The sequence below is a fragment of the Pempheris klunzingeri genome, chromosome 6 (assembly GCF_042242105.1).
Source record: "Pempheris klunzingeri isolate RE-2024b chromosome 6, fPemKlu1.hap1, whole genome shotgun sequence".
In the NCBI taxonomy this organism is placed as follows: Eukaryota; Metazoa; Chordata; class Actinopteri; order Acropomatiformes; family Pempheridae; genus Pempheris; species Pempheris klunzingeri.
This window is the reverse complement of record NC_092017.1, coordinates 15,575,598-15,593,030: the sequence shown is the minus strand read 5'-3', so window position 1 is coordinate 15,593,030 and position 17,433 is coordinate 15,575,598. Positions and strand designations below refer to the sequence as shown.

Sequence of the window (17,433 nt, the reverse complement as noted above, 5' to 3'; positions counted from 1 at the left end):
CTCCATAGTTACTCTTGCTACGCCTGTCAGACTATTCTTGCACAGCATGCCGTTGGGGGCAGATTTATCAATTGAGGTTTGCAGTAACTTTTAAAACGAGTCCTTGATTTCATACGAAGGCAGATAAAAGCCACTTAGCAGGTGACTTTTGATTTTACTGACCAACATTACATCGCTGGCAGATTTGATCAGCTATCACTATCCAGCTAATTAAGAGTCTTTTTGAAACCACAATTCTGTAAAACAGGTATTCAGATGCATTTAATGGCTACACACACGCTATCAGGATAAAAGACTGAGACTAAAGCTGCAAGTCCCTAGAAAAAAGTCCAAACCCTCCCCAGTGAGGTGATGATTCAGCTCGAAGACACAGAAGAGAAAAAAAGCATAGAATTGTTCCTATACTGCACTGTTGAGCCAATTAGATCAGACTGTTGTTTTGCTTCAACATAAACCTGATCGACTGTTTAGCCCACATATTTGTTTTTATTTCGAACTGTATGTTTTTACAAGAGAAGAGACATGGAAAAGAAAAGACTAGGTGGAGGACTAATCAATGTGTTTGGGAAATGCAATATTATCTTGGGTAACGTTGGCAGAAGTTGCTGAAGTGTAAACAGATCTGAATCCAATAAAGAGCAGCGCAGAGCTGCTAACGTTAGCCTAACTTTGGCAGCATTAAGAACCAGCTTTCGCACAGTGGAGAGATACTAGTTTGTCAGTTCGTCATAAACAGGGTTTCATCCTGTAACCCCAAAGTGAATGTAGTTGGAATTGTAAGCAACACTATTTAGGTAGTACTGCATTTTCAGTTTAGGTTAGTAACAAACACAACTTATAATCCATTCCTCACAGTTTTGCTTCAGTGTTTTTAGTTTTAGGAAGCCTAAGTTCACCACCCTACAAACTCCTTAAATTCCTTGTATATTTAAAGTACCAAAGCTCCATGCGCGTCAACATGTAGAGAAAAGATTGACAGGCTTGCCTGTTAATGGTAGACAAGCTCTGGTTGGACAGTTCAGGAGAGGGGTTTAACACACGGCCATCGGGTTCACTGTGAAATTGTAATATAAAGTTACATTTCCAACAATTGCCTTTGTTGATGAAGTCCATGAGATGTGGTTGAAAGCTAGTCAGTGGACCTGGAGTTGAGGTTATTTTGTCATATCGCATATTGATCTTGGGGTCATAAATAACTTTCTCTTCCTGAAATGTTCTGGGTCACACTAACTGCATGATCGTTTGGGTGGATTTTCCCTTAAGGCTCAAATATTTTCTCATCGGTTCAGTGTAAGTAATTCTCATGCAATCCACATATCCCTACTTAACATGCATTCTCTGTTCGTGGTTGTGTGATACCTGCCAAGTAGGAAACTAAAACCACTTTTTGCAGTATCTCTGTCAGCTACTATGTAACTCCTGAGAAAAACAAATTTTGTGTTTGTTTGCCAATAACCTCCCTCCATCTCAGACAGTTATCTTTAATCCCAAATCTATTATTTATCAGAGTGCTGAAAAGGTGATGTATGTTTGGCTAGCTTGGTGAGCTCAACACTAATGGGCTCAGCGTAGGGCTGCTGAATAATTCATAGTCTATTAATCTAATAATGGCGTCTGGAAACAAGACCCCTTATGCAGACCTACACAGAGACATCAACTCAGGAGGAAAGCGCTTGACATTTGGACCTCATAGCACCACAAAGGAACAATCTCAAGACCAAAAGTATATCTGGATTTCCTCAAAGTTGCCTTTCGGCTTCAATGCAATCTCCTCTTTTTGGTCTTTTAAGTCAAATTTTATGAGATGGTGTGATGCTTTTATTCCCGGTGCAAATGTAGAAGTCTTTCAATATTATATGAAAGGATGCATAGGGAGGCTTACATGTCTTCCACTAATATACTGCCTGTTGAGCTGAAATGGAAGAATTGTAGGTGTTAGGACAAAATGATGGGTACATAATTACACAACAGGGTGTCTTATCAGAAACACACTTTAAAGGTTCTGTATACGGTATGTCTGAGTCTCAGACCAAAACAAATGTGCGCCCTCCGCCGATACCACTCTGGCTCTGCAGCCCGGTCTCTGGTTTGATTCTCATTCTGACAACCTCTCTTAGCTTTTGTACTGATGTGTAAGCTCAGTAGCTTAGCAGAGCCTGTCGCTGGGCAGCAGCTCTTCAAGTTGTTTTTTTCGATGAGTTTCACTGAGTTTGCTAACTGAACAATTCCCCGACTCACATGCACTAACATGCATGCATGAAAGGACGTCCTGATGACCAAAACAAAGGACAGAGAAGCTCAGATTACAACACGCACCGAGTTAGTGTAACTTCATTCTCTGCTCAAGACGCCATTACTCCACAGTATCTTTACATAATATAGAGTTTAATGCTATACTTATGTCCTGGATGTCGTATAGAGAACCTTTAATATTAAGGCTACATTATCATGCATTAACATACAGTTGCTAGATAAACAAGTTAAATTCGTGATTTCATGAAATTATTATGACTGCTTCAGTCAGAACAATGCGTTTGAGATGTGTGAAGCTTTCTCACTTCAAAAGGATGTTGATTTCAAGTGCAGACAGCGCATACAATAATGATGATTAGTGCCTGCTCCTGTCACACTGAGTACTTACTTGAGATGCTAGGGCAGACTCTGGCTCGACTTTGGTATTTGCTTCCAAGGAGTTCTTATTCGATGGCTCTAATTGGGTTTTACAGTCTATGGACCTAAAGTAGAGGAGAAACCGGAGACAGAGACATGATACAAACATATTTCACTCAACTTTATTAATACAACATTTCTGACGCTTTTCATAGTCCAGGAGATGCAGTATTGCAAATGCACATTATTATTGCACATAAGATTTCTGCACTTTGCAATCATCCTTGGTAAATTAGCAATTTTTGCACACAACTGTAAACCAGTTTTCACCTGCAAATACAATAAAAAAAAAACTGTTGTCTTTACATTTATACAATATCTATGCAGGGCAACTACAGTATGTTATGGAAAGAGTCCTTTTTGGCACAATGTCATCACGTGACGGACACCATTGTTGTAATTACACAGTTTGGCCACTATGTAAAATTGGCTTCTAAGCTTGCCGCTCTTCCTGGGGGCTTGCTCCTACTGCACAACTACACTGCTACAAACTACTTGTGGGTTAGAGAAAAATAGTGTTTACAACAAAAAGTGAAAATTTATTTCAGATTTGTGACAATCTGCAGTCTCCTGCATGAAATTCTGATGGACGACATGCTCATCTAATACCTCAACCAGCTTGACCCCACTGTCTGCTTTGCTACATAAGGGGCACATTTCATCCTGTACTGGCACAGGATCTGGATTTCTATGGCTACCGGGGTAATACAAAATGTTGCTATCTCATTAATGCCTGGTCAGGACAATACCTACCACAGAAACTCATTGGATGAATTTTTAGAAGAACGCCGCCTCTCCAACTTCCATTTTCTGTTACCATTCCTCTCAGGGTTGGGGTTCAGCTCTTCCCATTTATCCAACGGTGAGCCAATGGTTACTGGAAACAAACAGAATAATTCAGAATAGAATAAAAAAATCATGAAACAGACTGGCAAAAGACTGAACTGAAGTTAATTTGTTTCTCATCAAAAACACCCTCACCTTTGATCAAATGAATCACTCTAGAATATAAAATTCACCTCTGAAATATCAGCTTCCCTCAGGGCGGTCTATTAGCTGGTTATCTGGACAAATGTTAATGTGTTTTTAGGTTTGTGAAAAAGGAAAAAAGGATATTTCAGTTTACATTCAAAAAACTAACTAGTTATGTTTTCCATTTGTAAAAAACAAACCTTTTAGCCACAGATCAAGACCACTAATGGATCCTTTCTGATAGGACAAACAGTGAGCTACAGACAATTAGTGTTGTGGATATGTGAACAAAAAATTGAAATAAAAACATCTTTAGTTCTAAAGACATAAAGTTTCGCTGGTAAATGACGCTATAATCAGTCTCACTGCCATGAATTATTCATCACACTATAGTTTGACTCTTTCTGCATAATTAGCTCTCATTGAAGACTTTAACCTTTTCAACTGGCAAATGCGAAAGTAATTAGCCGTTTCCTCTTAATGTCTTTTAAGATGATCCCTTATATTACTGTAAATTGGCTTGATCCTTCATTGGCCTATCTTGAACATGTGCGAGGTCAGTTCCACAGGGGATGATGGGAGTTGTTGTGGGATGGAGAGGGGGGAATGAGAACGCGGGTGAGACTGAAGATTTTCTTTAGATCTATATGATATTTTTCTGTTCAGTATAAATACCTCACTGTACACTTCACTAATGTACTACTGTATGACTGGAAACATGCATGCATGCTTCAGTCTCAATATACTGAATCATAACTCACACTCACTTGTCGGTAGTGCTCGGTATTGACTGGAATTTGACTGAAAACTAGTGCTGAATTTCGGATGGATACCAAAAAAACAACAACTTTGCAACGAGCCAAGCTCAAAGATTTCCCTTGTCGACTAGGAGTTGTCAGTTCAAGCCATTAGTTGACCAGTTGTTGCATGTTTATGATATTAATTCAACTATTTGAATTTATTTTTTTTTGGTAGCATCAGAAAATGGTTTGAGTTTTAGGGCTGAGAAAGAACCTTATAAATGCCATTGTTAAAACTGTGCTGCATTATAGAGAAATACAAAACTGTAATAATGAGCCTTTGAACTATAAATGTTACAAGCACATGCATGAAGGTAACTGCCTGTTCATGTCACCAGCAAAAGCGGTAATGATTCTGAAATGTGTCAGAACAACCACGAGAAAGACTGTCTGAACATTTTGTTAATTTATTTCAACACCGTATAACATGGCTTTACCCTCTCAAAATGATCCCACGCTTTGGATTTCCTGCCTGACATATAAACTTTATGTAAATAACTAATAACCCCAGGGACCAGCTGTGTAAATGCTAATGTCTGTCCGTATTTGACAGACTGTGTATTGCCACTTTGTGTCCCTCTTTTCAAAATAAAGGCCCTCTGATATTTCATAGTTTTAAGGGTTTTTCCTCTGACTGTTGAGAACTTGGTTGACTAAGATTCTTCTTATCCATTATTATTTATTTGACTATTAGGGGGCAGACTATTAAAGAATGTTTCATAAATTAAATCCAGTCTAAAATGGATAAATTTTGATTTTCAGTCTAATCCAAAAATAAGGAAACAAAACTTTTAGTATTTAACAGTTTTCAATTCTTGAAAAAGTATGATATTCAGCCCTAAATCTTTAGAGTACTGGTTCTTGTGTTTTTTTCACTGTGTACCAGTGTGTTGCCGTTTCCTTTTATCAGGATTTTCAGCGCGTACAGTACCAAGGAACTGATGGCTAGTCTGCATCCCTTTCCCATAAATTTCATATTAGGAATGCTGCATCTATACTGGTGACTCTTGATTGTGAGTAAATCCAAATATTGCAGTCCGTCTCTACCTGAGTCTAATGATGCCCTCTCTGGGGTTCTCATGTTCGGTCCTGTCTGTTCAACTTCCACCTGGATCAGCTCCGTCTCATCCGTCTTCTTCTTGTGAGGGTTGTTCCTCTGGCCGTTGCCCCGGGACGACAGGGGACTCTTCCTGTCCTTGCTGTTCCTCCTGTCGCCAGGATCACTGAGGTCCAGCAGGTCCAGTGTGGAAGACAGAACTGTAAGGGACATGACCGTGGTTAAACCTTCCTCTTTTCACAGAGACAGGCTCACATGGGACATAAATGACCAATCGTATTGTAGATATGATGTCAGTGTTTATTGTTGGTTCATAAAAATGCTTTAACCACATCTGGGATTTTATAAAGGTGAAGGTTAGTTAGATTTCATTAGAGAAAAAGAACACTTGAATTCTTCAATATGCAATGTATATACTAAAAAGTATAGATCATTTCATAAAATTTGCCATCTTTGGTAACAATATTGATGAGAATTTGTTAAATCAGTTGCATGTGAAGAATGTCATTGCAAAATTTTCAGTTATTTATGAGTAATTTGGGCATAGAATTTGACTATTCAAACATGCTGTTTAAATTCAAACCCACTGTTTCATATATAGTATTACTAGATTATAGTATTCAGGTATGAATGCATCCTTCATGCACCCTTGAATGCAAGAAAAGAAACTCTACTTAGCGTTTTTTCCGATTTTTCAAGCATGAACCATATTTTGTAACCCTTCCTTTCTCTTTGCAATAAGATAGAATGACAGGCTTCACTGTTTGTGCTACTTGAAGCATTGATTTTGATCTACAGATTTTCTGACACGCAGAGTTGAGCTGTCAAGGGTACTTATGCTGTCACGGTATTTCCCCCGCGGGTGTGCATCTAAAAAATTTGCTGCTGCTCTTTTCAGAGAATCTAAATATACTACAGGCCTCTGCACAGATTAATAAGGATAAGGCAGCCCCTTGAGAAGCTCCAGTTTGGTCAATTGAGTAATTGAATCTCAGGTTGGTAGAGCAGCAAAGAAGGACAGAGCTTTCTGTCAAGGGGCTCAATTTTTGTCTGTACTGTCGTCCAGCTTCATACCTACAGTCTCTAACAACGTTAAAATTCTGTGCTGATAGAAAGGTATTATTATAAAACTAAGATGAAGATGTTTAATTTTAGAATACACTTAAAACCTCAGGTAATGGCAGCATTTAAGTCTTCTTTTCCAGAGGGTTTTTGTATCTACTAAATTTCGTTCATTGTTTTTTACTGCCTGTGCTTTCTTTCCACTGCCGACTTTTCTCTTCTATTTACAGTCACTTTTCTTTCACATCTTGCTTATTGATATTGAGTGTTTGGAAATTTGATCGGTTGTGGTTTGAGACAAATCACGATTATATCCTGCTGCTTGCTGTGTTACCAGCATTTACTGTATCTTTCAGCCATCAGTCTTGGTTATTTTCTGGAGCAAAATATTTACAGTGATGCACGGGGGACATACTCATATGTGAATGTCTTGCAACGGAATTGAATAACTGAACAAATACCAGAATTAGTGCCTCACGGTTGTATGCCTCCACCAATCAGACAAGTTGCAGTTTACGTCCATGTCTGTGTCTAACTGGGAAAGATGATCACAATCTGTCCTTCTGGTCCTGTGTTACGGTGTTGAATAACGGCCAGAAAAGGGTTTTTGCAGAACATCATGATGTCACAGTGGTATTGACCTTTGGGACATAAAATTTAATTACTCCATCATTTTAGCCAGTTAGACATTTGTGTATTTTTTTTTTTTATAACTAGTAGAATTCTCCAGTGTGACTTTGACCTTTGACCATCAAAATCTAATCAATTCATCACTGAGTTCAAGTGGACCTTGTTTTTCAAAATTGTAATAAATTCTTTGAGATATTGCAGGAGAATGGGACAGAAAAGCAAATGGGGTGATATGCGCACAAAAGGTGCCTAATTCTGGGTGCCATTTTGCCTTTTAATATCACTGTAATAGGAAATTTCCCACAAAGTGCAGTTTTTCTTCTGGTTCTCATTATTTTTTTCCTCCACTGTGCCCATTATCACATTTGAAAAATGTATTATACATGTAGTGTCACATTACATTGTCAGTGTATTGCCCATGCCCCTCGTAGATGAAGCACATCTAGCTGAAGGAGCTTCTAATGATCTTTGTCATTGCCACTGCATTTTTTTTTTCTTTTCCTGGATCAAATGTATATGATGGCAACTGTTGCCCAAAAGTTCAGTTTCGGTAAGATTAGAGGTTCAGAACCCAAGTAAAACAGCATTTTTATGCTTTTATGATTTAGGTTGTTTGAGGAACCCACAGAGTTTTCCTGCTCTTTTCTAAAGACCCTGATTGTATCTTTTGTGCCGTGTGAGCTCAAAACTACAGACACATGACTGTGTAATTGGCGTGCTGCTGTTTCATGACAACCAACTGAGAGCATTTGTTGACTGAAATCTCTGCATAATTAGAGTGTGCTTGTCTTCCATGCCTTGTGCTTTTTAGATGACAAGTACAATTACAAATCAAGGGAGATACACTCGTGGGGAAGGTTGCCTGAAGAGTTCTTAGCATCAGAAAGAAACACAAGCTGTTCATGAAAAGGCAATGAAGTCAAAAATGTTTAGGCACCCACGAGTTTGCTTAAAATGATGAGATTGGGAAGACAATTGCAAGTAAGTTTTCCTAATCAACTGGATAATATGGTTAATTATATTTAACTGGATCCTTTTATACTGTAAATGTATCTATTGGATAGCCAGTTGCTCTGTGGTGGACCGATGGTGACTGATGGCTGGTGATGGTTACAATTTGATGAAGACTGACAGAAATTATAGAGTAGCGAGAGGGGAAATGACATACATACAGATACAGCCTTTAAGAGTCAAACCCCTCAGATTGGAAAAGTTAGTTATTCACCAAGAAACCCCCAAAGGAGATGAACTGTTTCTGGACATTAACCAACACACAAACAGTTTACAGTAATAGTGGTGGCAGTTTTTCTGCACAGATGTCTCAGTCATTATTGAAATGGGTCCTTGACTCTTATCAGAAAGAGACAAAAGAAGGCTTCTCATTTGTAGCCAGTAACTGTAGATTTTTCAGACTGAAATGAAAATTGGCACATTTTATGAGCTCTAATTAGCCATAAGCCAAAGAGTCAGTTGATAATGCTGCTTGAAAGTTTCTTAAACAATCACTTGAAGGCTCCATAACTTATGTGTTGTATGTATTATAGTATATTAAAATTGAAAAATGTTATATTGTTCTAACGCAACCTTTCTTTACTGCTAACTTTACCTGCCATGCAGAGATTACATATACACTACTCACAAAAAGTTAGGGATATTCGGCTTTCAGGTGAAATTTCAGGATGAACCTAAAATGCATTCTAAACTTTCCAGGTGAACTTAATGTGACCTTCTCTAAACTTTTGAATGCACATGTCCAACTGTTCAGTGTTTCAGTACTTTTTGCACAAGTTGCTGTTCTCTAACAAGAAGCTTAACAGCAAAAGTCACAACAGGTTTGATCCATGAATCGACCAATACATTTCCTACTTCAGTTAGAATTGGTATTTAAACAGTCCTCCTCATCCTGCTGTTCATATTCTGACATCATGAGTCCAAGACGACACCTAACAATTGATCAGCAGCACCTCGCCATTGTGAGGCTTCAAACAGGAAGTCCTCAGACGGAGGTGTTCACTGAGCTTAGAGGGTCACAGAGTGTCATCAGGAGGTTGTAACAGTGATGCAGAGACTGGAAGAGTCACAGAAAGGAGAGGAGTGGACGTCCTTTGGCCACATCCCAATTTATTGAGACACTGAAAATTTTTTGTTGTGGTATAGCCACCACTGTTTTCTTTTCTTTCAATAAATTGTTTAAAATGAAGAAATTACCATTGCATGCTTCTACATAAATGCCCTACTTTCATGATATAATATCACTGTAGCTCCACTGGCAGCTGAGAATGGTCGGTGAATGAGCTACAATGGCTGTAATGTAATCCTTCAGGGCAGTTGTGCCAAATCAATGTGCATCCACTAAAAGTGCTTGCTTTTGCCTTTACACAGTAGTTACTGGTCTACCACTGACTTGATCTGTTAGTCTATATTGTTGTGTGGCTTTGGTGTTTTAAAGGGTTAGTTTTGATCCAGCAATACATGTTTAACACAGAACAGCACAAACCAACAAACTGATTTAGGCAGCAGTAGACCAGCCACTCCTCTGCTCTTTGACGTAAGTTTGTGTGAAACATTAAAGATCTTACAGGTTTATCTCTCTATGGATTCTTTCTGTGATGTTGTCAGACAGTTAGAATAACAATCTGACCTGGTCAGTAGTTAAAAAAGTGAGCATACTTGATCAGTGAAATTGCCCCAAAGGGTTACAGTGAAGCTACAGCCTTTTTGCCACCAATTCTCTGCTGCTGTTGGAGGTGATTTACTGGACCAGTTCAAAATGTTTTTATACCAACCAGTCAATAGGGCAAAAGTCAGTCAATTGTCAATAGGGCAAAGGTCAGTCAATTGTCAATAGGGCAAAGGTTTAGAAATACCAGATTTATCCTTGAACCCCATAAAATGACTTAATATATGTAGTAGCCAATATGTAGTAGCTTAAAATCATTAGTAAGACAGTTGACTGGATGTTGAAGTCACAGTTGCTAAGCTATGATTGGACATTGGGTGGTCAGGGAAATGGTGTAGCTGATGGTCAATTGGATGTTTCTTAATAAGACAACACGTAGATTTACAATTGTATATTTAGCAAACAATACATTTCAAGAGAGAGGAGCTTAATGTTAAGTCTCAAGCAATCAGTTGTTTAGAGTTCAAAGGTGAGAGTAGTTTTAGAGTAAACCTGTGACTATTTGGCCAGCATGGTAGAATAAAGTGCTGACAAAAGGACAAAAAGGTTTTTGACTGCAAGTGTTGAGGAGAGGGGGTTTTATGCAGCATGGGGTGGTGATGAGACTGCTCTTGAATAAAAGAGTTTCAGCCTTCATCTGGAAATGAGTAGTGATGGAAATCATAACCAGAGTGGGAAGGACACTGTACAGTTGAGAAGTGTTAAGTCTAAGTGTTATTCGACAGGACCGACCTGCCGATTGGGTTCGTTTGTAGCTTGTGACTTGTTGTCATTTTCTTACTTTAACTGAAACAGACATTTATTTGACTGGTGTGTTCCTAAACCCCAGATACCCATGAAACCAATTTGTAATTTGTGTGATGGAGTTTTTAAAAACTCCATCACACAAATGCATCAACAGGCAAAATTAGTCATCAACCTCAAAATCAAACGGAAGTAAAACTGCATGCAAGAGAGAGCACGACATGATGTAGGTCTCATGTGGATTAGCATATTTGAGCTGGTAATTATCATTCATCATTGATTTTCTGTGCTTGCTAATTCCTGTTCAGTGTTATTCAGTGCCGGAAGCTTTTCCAGTCGATCACAGTGTGAAAACAGACAATCAACCTGAAAATCTGTTTCACCTGCATGTCCTTAGACTGTGGGAGGAAATCAGAGCAGCTGAAGGAAACCCCAGTGAACATGTGGAGAATGTGGAAACTGCTTGCAGAGAGGACCCGTGTTTGAACACAAGATGCTCCTCTTCCGTAATCACTTTGCACTGAAGTGCAGCCTCCAAAACCTTTGCTTTTACATGGCTCATGCCTTTGTAATATTGCACACAGACTGAATTTTAGACCGGATCTGACCATTTGGGGAATTTTGAGATACATGACCAATTATATCAGGCCCCTGTCATTGTCGGCAGGAGCAGCAGGAGGCATTGGGGAGACAGAAGGTCGAGAGTTTCTCACAACATTTTTCCCATGGTTTTGCCGCCAGAATCAGCGCAGTCAGTGGCCAGTTTGGAGATGACACATGTCAGCTGTGCAATCTGGTTCTGCAAACCGTCATTCAAAAATGGTTCAGCTCAGCGATCGTGGTCCCATCCATGTGGAAACCAAGATGTCACTGGACATCTGTTAAAGTCAGAACATTCAGTTTCTCAAATCGTACTTTGACCTCATTGATTTTCAGTTTATTTATGGCTTGAGACCAATGATTTGAATAGTAGCGGGTGGGGTTTCACCACAGTGGACTGTAGTGAGCCCCAAATTAATTGCTCACATTTTCTCAGTAAGACTGCATGTTTTAAACTTTCACGTTTTTCTATATTGTTTCTCACTGTCTGAGATTTTGATTACATAGTCTTGTTGCACGCTCTTCTTCTGCAATGGTTTAATGGCACCACTGAATAATAAGCACCACTAACTGTTTATGCGTATAACTGGAGTGAATGGAAACACACATGAATGATTTTCTGTTAATAATAAGTTTTCCATCCAAATATAGAACAAATTTTGTCAAATAAATTATAATTGTCATCTGAAAGGCCTAGGTGGTAGAGGATAGATATCACAAATTGACATTTCCTTGAAGTATTTGTATCTTATTTGAGCATGGAGACTCACAGTAACTCATTAGATGACAAACATGGAACAATGAGGAACCTCCATTAGACTTGCATTAACTTATGACCCCTTTTTAAGTCGAGTACACAAATGGCAGGACACATCCTGTTTAATTATGTACTTGAGATATAGAATGCATTATTGTTGCCCACGCATTACTGGTTGCAAATCAAACTCATGCGGTTACTAGAGAGCTTTGTTTTGTTCCGTTTGCTCTGCATGTCAACTTGTTAAAAACATAGAATAATAAACTCTTTGTGTCGCGAGTAACAGAGGTCATGGGTACATGTTGATTTAATAGGCACATGGCACAGCTGAATAAAAAGAAAAGAACACATCCAGTATTGTTGCCATGGTTGATAAAAACATGTTGTTAACAGGAGGCAGCAATGTGTCATTCAAGTCCCTCACATGCCAAGAACCACAACATGGTACATTTGTATTTCATGTTATTATTTTGACATGACCTTAATGGTTAAAGTGTATTTTAAGAATGACTTCAAATGAAAAATGACTTGTAGTACTGGGCAATAATTTATGTATGTTTGCTTCATCATCAGTTAGACCAACTTTTTTGCAGACTGAAAAACGACTGTACTGTACCAGCTGTGTTGGAGGTCACTGGGCGAGAAAGCCCATCACACTTGGTCTCGCAGAGGAAATCGTCGATGGAAGGGCTCAGAAGCGGGCGGCTCTCTTGTTGCTCACTCACCAGCTGCAAGGGCAGACAGACAAGACAGTTCAGGCTCTCACTCAGCATCAGACTCCCATCATAATGCCTACAGGGTATGTTAACATTAAGTGGAGTTCAGCCCTTTGGTCATGTCTCAGATTCCACCAGTGCTTCTATACTGACACATCCCTGCACTGCAAAAAGGGTTTCAACATGTTAGCACAAGATTGCACACATTTCGAGCTCCTTTAGCAGCACATCATTTATTCACAGCATCTTGACATAGATACACTGAAGTGATCCAAATGTGTGCGGATTCACTCAGATGCTAGTGATGTTCCTTTTTTATCAGTTTTAAGAGTTTGTTTTTGGGTTGTCTCAGTAATTATGACACTGTACTATATATTTTGAGTGGTGGTAAGGCTCAGTGGTTGCTTTTTCCGAACTGACTTGTCTAGTAATTAATGTTTGACGACTGGCATATGGTTGTATTGCTGCATAAGTATGTGATTAATACTTTTCAGTTGCCGCTGATGTTGCCCAAATGTGCAGACATCAAAACACAGCTGATGTCTGGCCATTGGTTGATGGAGAATCATCTTTATCACACAAACACATTACTATGTTTGCACGCACACACAAAACATGGTAACTGAAAAAACAAAATGGTAGGAAATTGGAGAATGTTTTGACATGCACTGTAATTACCTGGTTACTCTAAATCCTGTGCTTACATGCAGCTGGTGTGCAGTGAGATGACTTTCCATCCCCCGTCCATATTTTGAAACCAAACTGGCATCTCAAATGTATTAGAAGCATTTGGACTGATGGCACATGGACATAGCTGTAATGAGGGAGAAAACTGTTCCTTCTGTATTTATGTTTTACCAGTTTTAGTTGCAGTTTTAATGAAACGTGGGTATTAAGAGCCTTCACGTCCACACAGGTGTTTTCACTCGCTGGCTGATTAGAGCTCTTCTCAGGTTGAAATTGGGCGTGGGTCTGGTGAAAGTATGTGAGGTCCCAAAAACACATTAACCAATAAGAAAACATTAACCAACAATTAGAGTAACAAGTAAAACTCAAACCAGATTAGTGGGTTAACATCATTCTACAAGTTATAAGTTAGACTTAAAGACTTTATTGTCATCCCCTCTGTCACTGTCCTTCTGCTTCTTGCTGCTTATTTTGCCACCCAGTAACATTAACAAGAATATAAACAATCAATATTTGCTGAATGAGAGGTCAATAAATCCTCTGTAAAACTGGCTGGATACTGCAGAGCAATTTCTTTGGGACTGTGTCTCATTTATGTCTGGAAGTTGGTACTTCTGTTGGTTTCTGTTCATCATGGAAAATAAATGGGATGGGAAATCTGGTGTGGCCGTGCTTTCACTGGTCCAATCAGGCACAATAAGTAAAAATACTTGTAGGGCGTTTACTTTTTGGGATTCTAATCTTTAGATACAAGAAAACACAACTACAAATATTTAAGTCTTGCACATGTAAAAGGCAAACAGATCCACCTCTGCTCTCCTGAACTCGTCCCACAACATTTGAATAAATGTGGGATTCAGCCGCCACATGTTTTAAGTGGATAAATGGCTGTGATGGAGGACAGATGCATGTGAGACCACAGCAGGATATCAGGCTGTTTTCCAGCAGCCGAGCTGAGCAAACTCCACCCGGGAGATTTATATAGGCTGAACTGATATGCTAAAGGAACCAAAGCTTGTGCTTGAATTTAACTCACTTTCTAACCACCCAGAACAGTCACTTAGGCCAGCTCTTTTTCTAATATGTCTATGCATGCAAATTTAGTACTGTGTACTTTAGTACTGCAACTGTGTTGCATCATTAGCTGCAAGTTATTGTATTGTATTGTTATTGTTTGCAGTCAGTGTCAGTTGTCATTAAAACAAGTGTGACAGTGACAAATATTAGCCTTCCACGTGCTCAGCCTCATCTGCCACCTATGCGTAATTGTACACAATGAAGGAAACTGGGTCTCTAATTTACACTATATTTAAGAAGTTTACTACAGAAAGATGACCAGGTTACTACTGTGTATGTCACCTGCATGAATGAGTCCTCTGGCCACCATTCAGGGAACCACTGAGATGAGCTGAATGAGAGAAACCTGATGGATGCTTCCCAAACAATAATTGCTTAACCATTATTGTTTATCTCACCTTCCGTACCATGAAAATGCTAATCACCTTGCCTGTGATGCACCAGGTGCAGCTGGCCACAATTTACTTCATAATTTGGAGGGGAGAACCAGCTTTGTCTCATAGAAAGGGTAAGCCAATACCACTGTTGTCACCCTGTGTAGTGTGTATATAATGCTGGCAGCGAGGAAACATGACATTTGCTATTGTTGCTCTCCAGGCCGTGCGCGCGAGCAGAATTTTAATGATGGAGCTAAAAGTTTAATTACCAACCATGAATGGACTGCACACAACCTGCCATATGCTTGATATGAAAGGTGCTGAAAGGGGTTTTCATATGTCTATCTACACTGTACCTGCCCTCACAATTACTAATGTATAGTTGTAGAGGCTGTTTAACCCATGCTTGTTATTGACATTAGCTTTACATCCTCCCACAGACCCCACTGCTTTATGTGTAAAAATAATAGTAAACAGTAAACAGTGACCTTACTGAAACACAATATGCTGCCATAAAGCTAATTTGGAGTAAAATTGACCACAAAACTTAGTTTTTATGCCAAGTAAGGAAATATTTTATGCTTTATTTGCTATCAGGGCAATGCAAATGCAAATACTCAGTTGAGGTGTTTCTGTTATTTAGCTGCTTTATTGTCTAATTTACTCTTACTAAATAAACATCATGCTGTATTGAAAAAAATCACTTCAAACTGGTGATCGAGACCTTAAACTCATTAGGAAAGTGTTTACTGAGGTAATAAATCAAGTGATACGTGGGGTCACTTTTCCATAGACTTCCTTTCATTCAGACTTCTATTTGGAGCCAATTGAGTCGTCCTCTTCTGACCATTAGAAAGAATACATTGGCATACTGTCTATGATTGTGATGTGACTTATGTCTCTAAATTGAGGCTGTTAAAAAGCAAAAAAAATTTAAATAGACTTGGGATTAGATAGCTTTGGGAGTCATAATGGGGTGTAAATAATTCTGTCAACACCAATCGCAGATCACAAGCTCATATATGCACAATTCTCATAAAATGAAGAAAAATCAAAAGTATCAGGGTGATCGACTAATGTTAAGTAAGTTTTTAATTGTTTTTAACTTATTAATGACGGCCACTGGTCTCCAGTGACCCGAACAGATCATAGCAGTAAAAGTGAAAAGAATTATGATTCATGATGAGGTGGATGCATTTTGCTTCATGCTTTGGAGAACAGAAATGTTTCTTCGCTTGGCAGTTAATGATGATGTCTAACAAAGAGACGAGGGGAATGAAGACACGTAGAAGATGATGACACCTCCTTTGGAATAAGATTCATCATTTGCTGCATGAAGGGAAAGAAGCAGAAGTTTGTGCAGCACTGCAAGAATGCTGACCCAGCACAGGTAATTAGAGTTTGTGCTGTTCAGAATAAAGCTTTGGTTCATGGGAAGTCTCACAGTGTGAAGTAACCTGATTTCATCCTCTGCTGGTGCCAGCCTGTGCATTTTCCCCCGGTTTTGAACTACAGTGACAAATCATAGGATGGGAATACACAGGGGTAGACTTGTTTTTAGAGGTTGAATTTATTTAGTGATTAACACTCTGTGCTTGTTGAATGCAATTGAGTCTGAGTGAATGCTGAGGCACCGTTGGCTCAGTTACAGTTGTTAGTGTTGCGAAAGAGGAAGAGGCCTCATTTCATCTTAGCTTCGAAACGTCATAAAACTTGAATAATAGCCAGTCAACCGTTGGCCTTTAATGGAAGAAATGAATCACCTCAAATGGATTCTGCTGCTTTAATTAGATGATTTTTACCCATATTCAGCTGAGAGGCTGTCCGATTAAAATACCACCTAAAACATAGGTAGAAATGATTAAGCTGACAGACCCAACCCTGGCAGCGCGAGCAGAGAAGCTCTGCTAGTCATTCAGGGAAAACAAAAATAGAAGCATTTATCCACCCGGCTATTATTATTTACCACATCAAAACACTTTTCCCCTTTTAGCCTGTGAGTGTTTGTTGTTGCGGAAGGTGGACTAACTCACGGTGCTGTGTGTGTGTGTGTGTGTGTGTGTGTGTGTGTGTGTTTGTTTCTTCTTTTGCACACTTCCTAATCCTAATTTAATTGTCATACCTCACAATAAAGATTTGGTTCACTCACGTATGCAAATAATTTAACAACTTCAATGACATTAATCATATACATAACATTAATGATATATATATTTTTGGCCTTATGCCTGATGGGTGCTGTGGGAGATGTGATCTTTGTTTTTTTTTTTATATTAAATCAGCTCATCGGATCAAATGCAAACTAATACACCACTGTATATTACTCCCATCAACATCATCATTATTACACGTCCTTGTAATAAAAACATACGATTTTCTTCTTTTTTGTTGTGTTTAAGGATCGACATTTGTTCTGTTTTTTTCTGTATTCTAATCAAATGTAGCTTTAGCCAAACAGCTTCTCAGCTGACTGGTCCACTCAACGTAATGCCAGCTGAGCTGAATTCATGGTGTACTCTTTAAAAACTCAGTGGGACCTGAGGACTGCAGGGGGAGAATCTCTTTACAATGTAAATGACATTCATAAATGCACATGCTTGCACT

The 17,433-nt window shown here is 38.9% G+C and overlaps 1 protein-coding gene across 1 annotated transcript in view; it reads right to left on the bottom strand.

Moving 5' to 3' along the window:
- pex5la (peroxisomal biogenesis factor 5-like a) overlaps positions 1-17,433 on the bottom strand; it is a 57,495-nt gene that overhangs the window by 27,858 nt on the left and 12,204 nt on the right. Inside the window, exons 3-7 of the mRNA XM_070832199.1 lie at positions 12,589-12,700; positions 5,490-5,699; positions 3,424-3,547; positions 2,642-2,735; positions 1,883-1,912 (exon numbers count right to left, since the gene is read on the bottom strand). Of these exons, the coding sequence (XP_070688300.1) occupies positions 1,883-1,912; positions 2,642-2,735; positions 3,424-3,547; positions 5,490-5,699; positions 12,589-12,700 (570 nt within the window). The remainder of the gene's footprint in view (positions 1-1,882; positions 1,913-2,641; positions 2,736-3,423; positions 3,548-5,489; positions 5,700-12,588; positions 12,701-17,433) is intronic.